Consider the following 16,084-nt stretch of genomic DNA (forward strand, 5'->3'; position numbering starts at 1 on the left):
TCTTGCACAGCCTGCCTCCACTGTTGGCAAATTTGATTGATGTGAGGGTGCCCTCTTGCGCACATGATGAAGTGTGAATGCAATTTTTGGAGATATGTCAGTGTGTCTGTCGTGTTTCTGCCTGCTTGTTCCTTTAGCTTATTTTTGAGTCGAACTTGACATGTAGCGTATACGTATGCAGCTTTCATAGTAGGCCTAGGCTAGCCTATCTTTAGAGTAGACATTGGTAGAACTATAATTTAAATCTTCATAGCCTATGTGATGAAGGATTCAAGAGTCATCATCAGACTCGTTTTGATGATAGCGTAAGGTCTGGCGATATTTCATATTATAGACTAGTATGTCTGAGCATTGTGCTTATGAAATAGCGGGTCGTACAACTTTAAGACATTAGCCGACCAAATATTTTACGACAATACTTTAAAAATTACCGTAAAGTACCCGGATTGCTATGTACACAGATAAAAGAAAAAGTGACGATTTCACTGAAGAGATCAGACAACACGGCCCGAAAGTGCGGGTTTTGCATTTTAGCAGCCGCATTTTTACTAGTACTGGTCTCTGTCGTTTTTGTCATTTAATGACTAAACATTTTACATGAACCCCTAGTCACTTTGTGGCCGTGTGTTTGTGTGTGCGTGCGAGTGTGTTTGTGTGAGACGGATAACGGCTAGTTAGCATTAGCTAGCTTCTGAACCTAGTTATAGACCAGTGGAAAAGCTAGCTAGCATTTGGCAGTCATTGCAATGATGGCCTCCGAAAGCGGTAGCAACATGGATAGAGAGATGATCCTGGCTGACTTTCAGGTGGGTTCTTCCTTGTTACCATCATTGATGACATGGTGTAACAAACTGTGATGTTTGTCAGAAATATTTTGTCGGATTTGCGAAGCTTTATGAATGTCAATGATTCAACGCACCGCAAACTCGGACTGTTTACTAAGTAAGCCAGCTAACCAACAGCACAGGATTGCAGGGTGTCTGGATTCTGGAAGCTAGATTGTTTGCTAACAGGATATCAAGAAATGCCTCAAGGAGCACAACTAATTGTAATTCAATTTAGTGTAAGTAAACCGCAATGGGGAGAATTGAAGGCTTGATAGTATTGCCAGATAATATTATATGGCTCTTCATCTAAGAATTGTTTGCCATCCAAACGTACTGCAGATAACTGCTAGCTAAGGCGTATCAGTAACTTAACACTTGATAGCTCACTAGCAAGCATCTTAGCAATTTATTCAGTGTATGGTGTAGGGGACCTTGTGAATTTTACAGTTGTGAACTATTTAATCTCTCCAAAAGTCTTTATGACTACAGTTATATGGCTGATGTTGTGTAGTAATGTGGCACTAGATTTCAGAAACGCATAACCAATGGACAAGCAACTAGCCTGTGCCATAGGTGATCTCCCCGAGCAAGAGAATGACAGGACAATTTAGTGTTCGCCGCTAGTAAGTTAGCTACTGTTAGCTCAGTTGTTCCTCTGTCAGATTTGTAAACATATCTCAGGCACCCACTTCATCTCGCCCATATAATGGTCTGAAATAAGTCAACCAGTTACAGCACTCTAATTATTTAGATAGCAACTGTCAACATGCACTATTAGCTAGTCAATACTAGCGTACACCATGGTTAAAATTAAGCTAGGTTGCTATGCCTGAAGAAAAACAAGGCCAAAATCATGTCAAATGGAAAACAGCACGATCATTGTGTTTTGATTTGGGGAATATATAGATGCAGTCATTATAAACGTTAAATATAGTCTTGTCAATGGTCTTGACTTAATGACTTGAACATGCAGGCTCGGTTTTAATACGCATCTGTTTACTGTGTTGTTACAGGCTTGCACCGGTATTGACATTGCGGAAGCAATTACTCTCCTAGAACTCAACAACTGGGATTTGGTGGTAAGTTCGGTTGAAAAGAAGTATTGGGGATGAGGCTGAATTTAAAATAAAACATGCCAATGAAATCTGGCCTGCATGAACGTTTAATGAGCATCAACTTGGTTAGTAGCTACAGCCCTTAACCCATCCAGAATCCATTTTTAAAAAAAATCTGATTTGCATCAAAAGTATGAGAAATTGAAACGTAGTTTTGTTGTTGTTTGAATGGATTTGATGGAATTGTGGACTCTTATCTGAGACTGTCTTGTCTTAGGACAGCCGTGGCTTAAATGGGTACGGATTTGGTAATTAGGATCACCAGGTTGCTGGTTTGAATCCCACTCTTTGGAAGAAGGTGCTTTCCTACACCTTAATACATTGATGGCTTTAACCTTGCGCAAGGGGTATAACCCCATATTGCTCCCAGGACAGCTCAGTATAAAGTGACATCGCTGACATTTACCACTGTTATGCTATTTGCACACAAAATTATGATTGCTCACGGTGGTCCTCATCAACTTGCCTGTGCTGTTAGTGAAGACTCCTTAGTAAGGTGAAGGCTAGACAAGAAAAAGATGATACAAAGCACCATCTGAAATAAATGCCGCTTATTCCCATTTCAGAACAATCTCATGTGTTTTCGAAGTGTCCTGAGTCTCACTATACTTCAAGTAGAATAGAGTCAGTTTAGAATCATTCATATCATAGATTTGTCATTGTGTGGTTGCATGCCCACAAATGGTGCTGACACAACATGGAATGTCTTTTATCCAGGAATTTTAATTATTCTTAAGAAATTATTGTTGAAATGCTGCAGGGCAGGGAGCATGGGACATCAGATGTAATTGGTTAATTTATTCCATATCATTTGCAGTGTTGCCATACTGCTGGAACTGTTAGTCACAGGGTTTGACAATAGCAAAGTCTATTGTCCAAATGCTGTTAAAACTTTGCTGGGGGTAGTAATAATTCCAGTTTCATCAGCCACTTTGTCAGGTATCTTATGGTATGCCATGCCATACTGTTGTTCACCACTTACTGTTGTACATCAATTGTTGAAAAAGCTAAGGTTTTAAAATTAAGTGACTTTGGTAGGAAGCTATATTGATAGCCCTGGGGCCTCATTTATCATCAGTTCGTTGAATGCATTCTAAATTGTATCCTAAGAGTGAAATATAGAATGGTCGCAAGTACAGAAAAATCGGGATTTATCAAACGTGCGTTGGCTGCTCCTACGCGCACACCTCTCCATGATAAATCACACACCTTCCAAATCACGCACGCATTCGGGGTAATTTGCATCCCAAACGCCTTCAAGTAACCATATATGGTATTAAAATACATTCAAATGCCATGTTAATTGGAAGGAGTCACCCTGTTTGGACACACATGAACACACGTGGACACGCGCCACACGAAGCAATGGCGGGAAGTGCGGAGATAGAAACATTTCCGCGGCAGAAATAGAGGTGCTTTCGACAGGAGGAGGACAGGGTTTCAAAATAAGTAAAAGAAGGAGACACACATGGACGAAAACACTGTAAAATAGCACACGGTCATACTCAGTTGCCATTCAAAGCAAACTGTACCTTGCACGGTCAATATTATTTGCAATTTCATGTTTCCTCCACTCGCACGCATGGTCTGAGGTGTGCGTAGATTTAGACACATTTCTACGTTCAGGTACATGTTCATAAATCCCACACTTTGCCCAGGAATGATCGCACGCACGCTTTACACACAGATCTGTGCCTAAGAACGCTTGATAAATGAGGCCCCTGGTTTTCTTGTTTAGCACTTTATCTTTTGAGCTTGGATGTACATTATCATTGTAAAGGAAACTTAATAAAACTGTGACTAGTGGAAAAGCTGCCTATTGACTTGGGGCACAACACTAGTAGCCACAGTAATCAGTAAGCAAAAAAACTTATTGTAAAGCCTTGGTTACTTGTAGTGTATTTATTTTCATGAAATTTCAGATGTACTGGTCAGTACGGGGCAAGCCTGGCTATCACCAAAGTATATCACACGTGAGGTATAGTCTGGAAACCATAATTTTCTTTTTCTCGTAAAGGAGGTCAATCTCAACTATTTTAAATATTATCTAAAGCTTAACTGAAAACTAGTTTTGCATCTGGTATTGATATGGTGGGTCTGTAAACAAAGTACAAACTTCCATTTGTGTAATTATAAGTCTTGCCCTCATTGCTTGTAGCCTGGTCCTGACCATCCCATAATACTACCATTTCATTTCGTATTCATGGTCTGGAGCTTGTGTGATCTGATGCGATTGCAGGAAGTGGGAAGTTTGCACTCAATTATGGTTTGAAATGATTGGACAGCTCGCCCAATCGCCGACAGTTACACAACAACAGCATAGCGCAGACAAGAGCCATTGGCGCAGACGTTTACGTCATCGTCACGAGCGACCTCCCCTTTTCCCCCCACGTGGGCCGCTTATTCACTCAAACACTCCACAGAAGAGGGGGGCCAGACTACTGTAGTGGAGCCAATCCTTTGGCGGAAACGTAGGATGGCTCGCGAGGCTACATTGCTTGCTCTCTATTTCCCATTCTAAGGTTGGGATACCAAGCTCGGGTGAAGGTTTAAGCCAGGGTTTCCAAGCTGTCCTTCAGATTAGAACAAGTGCACAAGGAAGGCAGCATGGGAATTCCCAGGCTAATATGGGCCAGCCACCACAGCCTACTTGTTTGGGAGTTGGTCGTGATGAGAAGGTTACAGGTTTAAATCTGAAACCAGAAGGAAGAATGAGTACCCTCATCCATGGCTATAGGGCCTTTGAGCAAGGCATCTAAACCCCACATTGCTCCAAGGACTGAAGTTGATGGCCTCTACCTACATATCTGTAATCGCTTAGGAGTGTTGGCTAAATTGTACTGTAAAAGTATGGTGATATGACTGAGAATATCACCTGAAGAGAGACATAAGACAGGGGACATGCTTGCTGCAGGACACGTGTGCACGGGCACATTTTGCGCTCAAACACGCAGGCATGCGAATTTTTGGTCAATTTTGCGCGCAGGAGAACTCCTCACACAAGGTATGCAGAGGCGTGCATAGTGCAATATTGACAAAACCGAGAGGCGTGATCTTCTGACCTTCCATGTTGAGCTTGTGATAGTCAATCAATGGTGAATACATAACGAGGGACCGGTTGGCTTGGCTATCTGCCCCCTAGATGATACCTCCAGTATTGTGCAAATTGCCCCGGTTGTACTAAAGCAACTACTGTATGTGCACTCGGTTGCACATGGTTGCATGCTGGTCAGGCACACAGCAAGCATATCTTACTACCAGTACTCCCTTGCAAAGTTCAAAAAGCTAATCGCAGGCAAAACTAAATCACTGGTCCCATAAGGCTCACTGACGGTCGCATGCAATGTCTTGACCAAGCCACTATTTTGGAATAGGGTCTGATGCTGTATGACTCAAAAAACAAACAACAAATGTCATTACTAATGGATTAATTATGGATAATGGGATGTGTTTCAGACCCTTGGTGTTTCTATGAACATTGTGAAACAGATCTACATCCATCTCTATGGAACTAATATAAAAGCTGTTTGACTTAAAAAAAAAAAAACGAGTTTACTATTTGTGGAAGGTAATGTGATTAAAATAGGTCTGAAGAAGACTTGCGGTCATCTCACACAGGTCCGTCTGCTGACGTATGGCACTAGGCTTGATTGATGCAGGGTGGAGTTGTCTTTCCATGCTCTTTTTAACATGCATTACTAGGGCTGGGTATCACATTCACAGCCATGTTCATGTATCGATTCGATTTCGATTCTTAGGGCTTTAAATCGATTAATCACGATTCAATTCGACATTAGTAGGGCTGGGTATCACAGCCATGTTCATCATGTATCGATTCGATTTCGATTCTTAGTGCTTTAAAACGATTAATCACGATTCAATTTGATTTAATTTGATTAAATCCGAATCGATTCAATCCGTTCCCCTCTTGGTGCCAGGCCTTCCCGCAAAAGATTAGTGTTGCACCGATACCATTTTTTGGCCCCAATACGATACCCCATACCTGGCTGTGTAGTATCGACCGATACCGATACCATACCATACCGATACCACTCTGTTTGAAATGTATATATTTATATGAAGAGCTGCATACTACTTGGATGTAAAATCATTGCTATCATGGTTTTGTCAGGCTGCTGCCCACCTTTTGTAAAACAGGAAATAGACCAATACTGTACAAAGTAGAACTTTTTATACTTTTTACATACCTCTGATGTTAAATAATTAAGTTCAAGGCTGCATTCAAGTGTCATACAAGCATCAGTAAATGGTATCTGTGCCATATTTGTTGGTACTTGCCAATACCGATACCACCATTTTTGTGCGGTATCGGTGCAACACTAGAAAAGATGCTGTAGCCTATTTCTTACATAACAAATTCAAAAAGCTGTGGCTTGACAGTGTTAACAGATTGCTAAATTTTAATTAGTAGGGTTATAGGCCTACTTTACTACACTACCTACTGGGTATTTTCCATACACCTAAATTAAAAAAAAAAAAAACGATTTTGTGCCCTGTGAATCAATTATGAGAATTTTTAATGAAATCGATTCAGAATCGATTAAATCATTTTTTTTTACCCAGCCCTATACATTACACACACCGTCTGATTAGCTGACTGATCAGTCACTGTCGTCGAAGATATCGTATCTATTTGACCGAAAAACCACAATGCATTTCAAGATTGCCCCATCAAAGTCTCTAAGGTCTGTCAGTGGGCGGAGACAGCCTGAAAGCCCTCTGATAACTGGCGAAGGTGAGGGGGAGGACTGGTATTTCATTGGCAGTTTTAACCCTCACCCCACCGAATGTGGGTGAAGCATAAATTACAAAAGAGAAGGCCTTGAAGTGATAACCTGGCATCTCTACGCCTGCACATGTATAACTAATCAGAGTTGGCAGCGGTAAGGGAAGATGAACATGTGCCCCTGTAATGAGTATTATATGCAGCACTACTTTTGACACTTTTGGTCGTCATCTGCACATATTTGAATGAAATTTGGCATGGTGATATGAGCGAACCATAAAACTGTTTTTTTTGGGATGATTCTTGCAGCGATATTAAGTTAAAGGAAGTAAATTCTAGGACTATTCATAATTATGCGGACACTATGCCCTTGTTTCCTAGGATCGCCTTCCATGTAAGTCACAAAGAAATGTTTGTGGTGCAGAAACATCGACTGATGCGTCAGTCGGTTTCTTTTCACTTTGTGGAAACTTTGTAGTAGCTGGACTGAAATGAGATTAAGCAGAGGGACGAGGTGGCAATAGCTTGGGTTACAGAACACCAGGGGTGTAAATCACAGCCTCCATGACGATACGATTCAATATCGATATCTTATTATTTGATGCGATTCGATTATTTTCGATACATTGCATTACATTGCACTTAGCTGATGCTTTCATTTATTCAAAGCAACTTACAGTTATTATTTTTCAGGGTATTGGTTACAGTCCCTGGAGCAATGTGGGGTTAGGTGTCTTGCTTAAGGGCACTTCAGCCATGGATGGAGATGGAGGGATTGGAACCTGCAACCCCTAGATTGAAAGACCAAATCTCTAACCACTCGGCCACGGCTGCCCCGATACTTAATGTCTCACGATACGATACGATTTGATTAGACTTTTTTCCAATTACTTTTCCATATTTTATATTATATTATGGAGCTAGGGCATTGGGCAAGGACCAGCACTTTGGTTATTTTCAATACTTAAGAATTCCCCACGATACGATGCGATTTGATTCAATCGACACGATATATCGATACATTATTTATACCCCTACAGAACACGTCTGCCATGTAGTGAGAGGTCGTTGCTAACTTAGCATGTGCTCAGCACTGCTTTTGACAGTCTTGATGCCAGCCAGAGTGATGGCTAAATTTCATATGTTTGCATGTCTTGTGTCTAATTGGACTCCTCCTAAGTGTCATTCTTTCAGCTTATTTGATTTGTGCCATTTGTTTGTGTTCAGAACATGCAAGCATATAAGCAATCACTGCGAGTCTGTGGCCAAAGCAGAGGGGTCATTTCATGTCAATTCAACCAGCCCCACGCACCAAAACATGGGTGCACGTTTGTAAACAATCCCTGGCTGGGCACTCTTCAACCCCTGATTGTTGGAAAACGGCTGTCACTCAAAAAATGTGTTCACGTGGTTGGCTGCTTAGCATCTTGCCCCTCCTCACAGCACAAATGTTTGTAAATGTGAAAAACCTATGTAACTTGCAATCCTATACACCAACAGTACGCCTCAATCCAATGCACCTGTGCATACTTGGTACCAGGCACAACAAAGCCCGACCCTGCAGCAGCTGGTTTTATTCATTATTTGATAGGATAAGGATAGGATAGGATAGCAGGGGTGAGTGAAGCAGTTGCTACTCCTGCCTTCCCTGGATTTCATTTCAGTCAAGCAACCATGCCCGATATTGCAGCTATAGGCATCAGGTATTCTTGTATGCAATCATTAGCAACTGACCATTATGAAAACCAAGAAGTGCGTTTATTTGCCTCCTGGACAATTAGTAGAGAGCAGAGAATCCATGGCGTTGTCAATTTGTAGTCAGTTCAGTTCAGCTAGTATATGTTTAGGTAGACGTATAGGTTTAGGATTTCACTAATGGGAAAAGGCAAGTGTTGACTATTGTATGCCAATGGCCCATTGCAAAGTGTAGCACATAATGCATTGTAAGTACTGGTGTTGGTTTTATTTTGTATGTTGTGTGCACTGTCTATGTGGTTTGTTTATTGTCTTACATTTCCAGTACGTTTTTTATGGGGACTAAGTGTATGGCATAGTTCCAGATGGATGTTCGTGGTGCAGTACTGTAATATACTGCACATTATATTGCATTTTAACTTTAACATTGTCATAAATTAATTTTTCTAGGCCTAGTGGACTCGTAGTAGGATGTTTTAATGCTTTTTTGCACCCTGTTCTCTTTAACTGCAACACAGTGCTTTATCTGTAGGAGAGAGGGAGGGAGAGGGATACGTTCAATACGATGTACTAAATTTAGTTTTGAGCTTCTCTTCTGCTGGCAGCCATTCAAAGCAAGCAAGGCCTACATAGTTAGTGGTCAGGCACACCTGTAAATATGCTGTTCCTCTGTAAAAAGCCAGGAGGCTGAGTGCCACCTACAAAAGGGTCACTGTGTGTTTCTAAAGAGGGGGCGGCAGAGAAATGTGTTGTCAGCCTTTTGCTCCCCCTAACCCACACCCTCTCATCTCTCGCAATCACACACGCACCTGAGCAAATCTCCTCCACCTGAGAGCATGGCGGTAGAACAAGTGCCTTGTGTATCCCTAATTCTCCACCTGCTCCGCCTGACACATACAGATAGGATTATGCCAGATCATGACGGACCACCACCCTGTAACAAGAGGTCAAAAGACCTAAGTTGTAAGCAACTGGACTTCTGCTTTTTTTGATTACCATCATGCCATACCAACTTTTCTCCCTTGAACACCATACCTGGACAAAATGGCATATCTTCACACACATGCAGTACTGCAACAAAGCTTTCCGTAGAGTTTTCTACACAAACAAACAAGTCTCTTTTTTTTTAGGTCCAATTGTGAAAAAAGCAGAATGGTGTCATTTGTGGGCCAGCAGGCCCTCTGGAGGCTTCTCTTTATGCTGAGTATTGTAGGGCAGCACATGGGTTCATGGGCTTGGGGAGAGGGGGAGTGGGGGGTGGGGGTGGGGTGGGTGTTGTTTGGTTTCCAGAGGCTTGCCTTTCAGTAGGTTAGACATGGCAGAAAACAGGAGCTCCGTTTTCGGTTAGTCGGGTGTGCTGGCTGTAAAACATTTCAGATGGGTCTCTCACTGAGATTCGGGGATAAATCATCCTCACATGGTTTATTTATCTCCTCATGGGTCCAAAACGTTCAAACCGTTGCTTCTATCGTTCAGCCCGATGTGTGGCTAACCTCAGCTCAGGCGACAGAGAGAGAAAAGGTCGAGAAAAGGTTGTGCCAGTAATGATGTCTGAGGGCAGCCATTGTCTCTGTTGAAAAATGTGCGGGACTAAAAGCTCTGTGCCAGGACAGTGGTGGTCAGACAACAAAAAAACAACCTTCACAGTTCACAGAAGCTGTTTTCAGGCGGGCCAAAATGGTACCATTACTGGTTCCCGCAACAGTTTCCAGAACAACTTGCGTTATTAAACACAATGTTTACTATACTGAGTGTTACACGGATGAACCTGCTGATGTTATTGTTGTTGTCGTGCTTCGGTTTCCCAAACACTCAGATTTTCAGCGTAACATATCAGTGGGTTTGTGATAAATGTTCAGGAGCCGGCAGCGTCACTGTTGTATTTTGGTCTGAAAATGCTTCATCTCTCTACGCTCTCCACTTTTGTCAGAGCTATCAAGGACAGGAGGCAATCAATAGACCAATGCCTCATTACACTCATTTTTTTCATGGTCATGCTGACAAGTTTGTGAAACACCAAGTGTGCAAGCGAAAAAAGAAAGAGTAGTAATAGTGTTTTCATTGCTGTTTGTGTTCTCATGGCATGACATGCTTCTTGGCTTGGTCCCAGGGGGGGAAACATCCATGGCTGTAAAATACTCCTCACCTCTCCCCTTTTCTGGAACAGTCTCTGTTTCTAACAACCTTTCTAACTGTCTCTCTCTCTCTCTTCCTCACCACCACCCCACCCTCTCTGTTCCTCTTTCCACAGGCTGCCATCAACGGAGTAATACCACAGGAAAATGGGATCTTACCAAGGTAACGTCTACATAATCACATAGTTAACGCAGTACCTTCTCTCCACTGCCCCCCCCCCCCATTATTAGCAGATTTGGTTCTCTGTCTGCCGGTGACTAATTCCACTTGACAGCACACTGTAGAACCAGCGTTTCTTTTCTGGCAATACGGTGTGTGTGTGTGTGTGTGTGTGTGTGTGTGTGTGTGTGTGTGTGTGTGTGTGTGTGTGTGTGTGTGTGTGTGTGTGTGTGTGTGTGTGTGTGTGTGTGTGTGTGTGTGTGTGTGTGTGTGTGTGTGGGGGTTGAGCTCTCCTCGGTCCTCTCCACCGTCTCTCCGTGTTCAGCTGAGCCTGTGTAGTTCGGATACACCCACAAATCAAAGCTGACATCGCTAACTCTGTTAGGGGATCAAGAGGGGGGAAAAGGAGTTGAGACTCAAATAAGTGGCAGCTTGGAGTTTTTTTTCCCATTTCACGAGTGTAGGCATTACTTAAAAAAAAATTGAAACAAAATGGGTCACTGCTTGCACAAATGCTGGTGAAGTTTTCATTATGTCCGCAAACTTGTTTTTTTACTCTAATAAAGTCCAGCTGTTGCAGCAGAAAGCGGTCTGTTTTCACCCAAGCGAGGCTCTGAAAATCAAGTGAAATATTGTCAATGTGTTTCACATATGCTGCCACCTCCTGGCTAGACCGCACCAGCCAACAGCTGAGGAGCACTCTCACTGAGGATCACTTTGCATCTGGAGGATGCTTGGTATTGAACAGTGATCAGTTCATAACAGTGATTTGCATATCCACCCCACCAAAGAAAAAACATAAAAAAACCACAAAAACGATGAAAAACACTTCTAAAATACTGAAAACTCTAAAAACTGCTAATGTTATTCTGGTAATAGTGTAGTGTTAGCGTGCAGATAGCATGTGGAAAGCTGTAATTCACAATTTTTGAGATGGCGTTAGGGGTGGGATTTCGCGATGGTGTGCCTCCCTTGCGGGTGCCACCCTGGGCAATTGTCTGGTCGGACTGCCCCTGATGTTTGGCAAAGGAACTAAGGATCAGGACAGGCGTTAAAGGAAGCAATCAGAGAGGCATCATGCAGGCCTGAAATGAATTTTTCCAATGCTAATTTCCTAGAGGAAATGACTGAGAATTTCTCATTCATCAACTGAATTATATAATCAGTTTAAACAGATCAGTGTTTTTCCAGACCCAGAAATACAGATCTTGTTTCTTTTCTTTTTTTTCTACTTGGTCAAGCAGGACTTAGACATGGCCATGGATATGCACCAACTCGATACTGACCCTGAACTGTGTGGACTGTATATAGTCAGTACTGGTATACAGGTCAATGACTACTAAGGGTATATAAAATATGACCTTTTTTAATTCCATACCGTCACACCGGTGTGATGGGAATGTTCGGGCAGTGAAAGCTCTATAGAATTCTGGGCGTCATTCAATACAATATAGAATTGTAGAATCTTGCATTGTTATAGAACGCATTCTTTTTATAGAATGCTCAAAAACCCACACTCTTAAAGGTTAACTCATGTCTTTCACTACAGTTGCTCTGGGTCTTCAGAGACATAGATAGGAAGACCGAGTGGAGAGAGAGAAAAGACGACAACAATAACGCAAAAAGTGAAACCGCAACTGGAAAGCGTTTCAGTTTGTACTTTCATTCGTCAAATTAAAAGATGCGCTTGCAGCGTCCACCAACTGGCATGGGCCTCCACTGGCTGTCGTCACTACCGCTGACCAAAAATCTACTTTCCTACTTCGATAGCGTCGGCGGTTTCTTGTTTTTTCCCCCCCTTTAGTAGGTCTGTGTGTTTTTGCGGAGCTGGGGGCTGTGGTGCCGGGGTGGTGGTGGGGGGTGGGGCCCAAAAGGTCAAGCAGCCCTGTGGTGAAGAGAAAGCTGGTGGCGTGGGCCAACTCAGGGCCCCCCCTTAGGCACTGCGAGGCTCACCATGGGCAGCGGCCAACTTCAGCTGGGCTTCTCTCTCTGTCAGCAGACACACAGGCCTGCACGTCGGGCGGCCCATAATCACAGATGAGTTGAAACTGTTAAGGAGTAGAGGAACTCAGTTTGGCACCGTGTCCACACAGCACAGCAGCCACGTATCTCTTTCTCTCTTTTCTTTTCTTTTCTTTTCTTTTCTTCTTTCTCGCACTCTCTCCCTCCCTCTGTCATAGTTTCTAACCTACTCTGTATCTGTTTCTCACTATAGATTTCTGCCCTCCCTGCTCTCTCTCTTTCTCTCGCTCTCTCTTTCTCTGTCGTTCTCGCGCCCTCCTCCAACCGTCACCATTCATGAAAGCTCAGAGCTGGAGAACAAATATATTCAAAACCCGAGGACACTGTTCAACGGTTTATTTTCTCCCTCCAGCGTGTGTGAAGACTTGTTTTTTTTTCTTCCTCCTCCTCTTTCCATCGTCTTTCTCTTTTTTTCCCCCTCTGTTTTTGTTTTTCTGTGTGATTGGCTTTTTTCCCCCCTCTTAAAGGCACATAATTATGAATGGGCCTTGGCACGCTGACCCCAAGCCAGCCCCATTTAGTGCAAGCGTCTGGCACAGGCCTGTGCCTGTAGGATGGCATCTCTTACTGTGAAGGGCCCCCATTGAGGTGGCACCATCCAGCTGGAGGCCTCCTCGCCTGGCTTGGCCTGGCCTCTCCTCTCCTCTTCTCTCCTCTCCTCTCCTTGCTTTGCCTCGTCTCGCCTCTCCTCTCCTCTCCTTGCTTTGCCTCTTCTCGCCTCTCCTCTCCTTGCCTCTCCTCGCTTCGCTTCGCATCGCATCTCCTCTCCCCTCTTCTCCTCTCCTCCCCTCCTCTCCCCCTCTCTCCTCATCTCTCCTCACCCCTTGCTCTGGCCGTCACCATCCAGCTGCCCCCACACTCATGATTCCTCCAGGGTCCCTTGTGGCTCATGTGACTTGTACGGTTAGGTTAGAGCGCCATCTAAACGTAGACAATGGAGTTACACCTAGGGAGAGAGTTTTGGGGGGTACTTTGGACATTGGCAGACGAGAGCGAGGTAGTTCATGTGCCTGTTTTTTCACCCTATAAGATGTATTTTAATTCAGAACAACTTTATCTTTTTTCCATCCCTGCGAGAGGAATATCAGAACAATGACAACTTATCCGCTCAATCTTTTTTTTACTGTTCTCAGGCCAGCCAGAACTGTGCCTGTGCGCGTGCCCGCACCAGTTACGTTCGGCACTTAAGTGCTTACCTGCTAACCATCTGCGTCCATACCGGGCTCTGAACTTTTCTGTATGTGACTGTGTGTTACCCGGATGAACCTGCTAACATGACTGTGTCACCGGTGTCATAAGCATGTTATTACAGCGTCATAATAGTGTCACGGATTGTGAAAAATGGTGCATGGTTTGACACCTAGAAAGGACTGTATAAAGGCTGGTCAAGGGAAAATAGCAAACTGCACAGAACACACAAAAATGGATAATCTCAAAGAAGAGACATACACAAGTTTATATTGCCTTGTTCTCATTGCCACCCTTCAGTATTTTTTTTAAATGACATAAGATTATCTGTTAGCCTATATTTGCAAACTGCATTCATAAAGATTTTATTTCTTAGTGAGAAAACCAATAAGCCTGAAGATAACACTTTTCAAACAAATGTTGCTTATTATGACTTGCATAGTGAGAATCAGATGTAATAATATAGACCCAGCAAAGAGGACATCTCAGATTTTGTCAACAAGAAAATGGCACATTTGATGCAATGTTGATTAAATGCAACAGCCAATAATAAATCGTCAAGTTTCTCATAACTTTGTAGTCTTAAGAGGGGCTTAACAATCCAAACGAACTATTTAAAGGTGTGAAAAGCAATTTGTTTTTTGAGTAACACTAGTTAGCTGCCAGCAGAGCTCAAACACAATTTGCCTTCATCTGTGTTAGCAACTAGCTAGTAGCTACAGCTACTGCTACCAACCAAGTCCTAACACACTGTTTGCAATCAAATGTGGGCCATTGCTTTCAATAACGAGGCATAGAGAACTTTGTAAATCATTTATTTACAGGCTCTGATACCGTCTTTCCCTTGTAGTCTACCTTACAATCTCTGATGCCATCCTCGTAGTCACTACTGTCTGGAGCCTGCAGTGACTGACTGGCAAAGACGGAGAATCACACTGAGGGGTCGGGGCATGGCACGCTTCTTCCTAGCGGCTGGGGTGCGATTTCAAAATAAAAGTACACAGCGCGCTCAGACAAAAAAAAAAAATTGAATGCGCATCGAACGTCTAATTTATAGTGTCGTAGAAAATTTTGACATCGCGATTAAAATTGAAATCGAAATCGTCCAGGCCTAACCGAATGTCACTTAAGGCCAACAGTCATAAAATGTTTATGACATGGACATAAATAATAATAATGTTTAAGCTTATGTCTTATCTATGACATGCATATGACACCGACGTCAAAGTGTTACCAAGAATATCATGTGCCAAAATGTAGTTGCTTCGAGTGTCACATACACCTGCAATGCTAAGGATGGTGCAATTACCCAGCCATTTAATGTAAATGTTTTTTGCCATGGTGCATATGCTCATCCAGTGTAGGATATTGAGTAACATAGTACTTAGAGTAAGTAAGTAATTGAGTACATTAACTATTTACAGTGAGAATTCATTGCGTATGCTGAATCCAGTGTAGGATATTGAGTAACATACTTGGAGTAAGTAAGTAATTGAGTACAGTAAGTATTTACATTGAGAGTTCATTGCTGTCTCAGTGCATAACTATGGTCTCTCCTGTCTACCTTCTGTGCCTGGGCCAGGGAGCAGAGGATCAAAGCAGAAGACATGTGCTGTGGACGTGACCTGTGTGGTCCTCTCTCTCTCTCTCTCTCTCTCTCTCTCTCTCTCTCTCTCTCTCTCTCACCGTGTCTCTCCCTCCTTCTTTTGCTTTCTCCCAGTTCCATCTCCATTTCTTTCATTGTTCTTATGCTTATGATCTATTCTCTCTCTCTCGCTCTCTTGCTCTCTCGCTCCCCTAATATGTCCCTATTTACTCTCTCTGTCTCATTCCCTCTCTCTCATATTCTCTTTTTTTTGTCCGTTTGTTCCCCCTCCCTTGGATAACGATTTCCTGCATGCCCCCAGAGCCTAACGTCTTTAACCTTTTGGTATTATAATAAGGTGGGATAAATACGGGCTTTGTGCGGTGTGCTGGCACCCTGCTCCCCCTCCCAGCGCGATATGTGCTGACCCCCCAAGGAAAAGAGAAGCCCCTTTGTCCCATCCTGCCGAGAAAAAAGACATTATTTACTGCCGCGCTGCTCTGCTCTGCTCTGCTCCACTCTGCACGGGCACAGGGGTTTGGGGGGGGGGGTGTTCAGCCGTCAGACGTGGAGAGCGGGAGAGAAGCCGAGAAAAAGCCGTTTTGTGTCA

General features: G+C 43.2%; 1 protein-coding gene across 2 annotated transcripts in view; it reads left to right on the forward strand.

The window, feature by feature from the left end:
• Positions 1–462: 462 nt before the first annotated feature.
• Positions 463–16,084, forward strand: part of faf1 (Fas (TNFRSF6) associated factor 1) — a 104,523-nt gene continuing 88,901 nt past the window's right edge. The window contains exons 1-3 of one of the 2 annotated variants that reach the window (XM_063201683.1): positions 463–806; positions 1,841–1,906; positions 10,636–10,682. In XM_063201683.1, the coding sequence (XP_063057753.1) occupies positions 747–806; positions 1,841–1,906; positions 10,636–10,682 (173 nt within the window). In that variant the 5' untranslated portion in view covers positions 463–746. Of the gene's footprint in view, positions 807–976; positions 1,064–1,840; positions 1,907–10,635; positions 10,683–16,084 lie in introns of those variants that run through there. The other variant, XM_063201684.1, reaches the window with a different exon arrangement.

Source organism: Engraulis encrasicolus, chromosome 6, assembly GCF_034702125.1.
Source record: "Engraulis encrasicolus isolate BLACKSEA-1 chromosome 6, IST_EnEncr_1.0, whole genome shotgun sequence".
Lineage (NCBI taxonomy): Eukaryota > Metazoa > Chordata > Actinopteri > Clupeiformes > Engraulidae > Engraulis > Engraulis encrasicolus.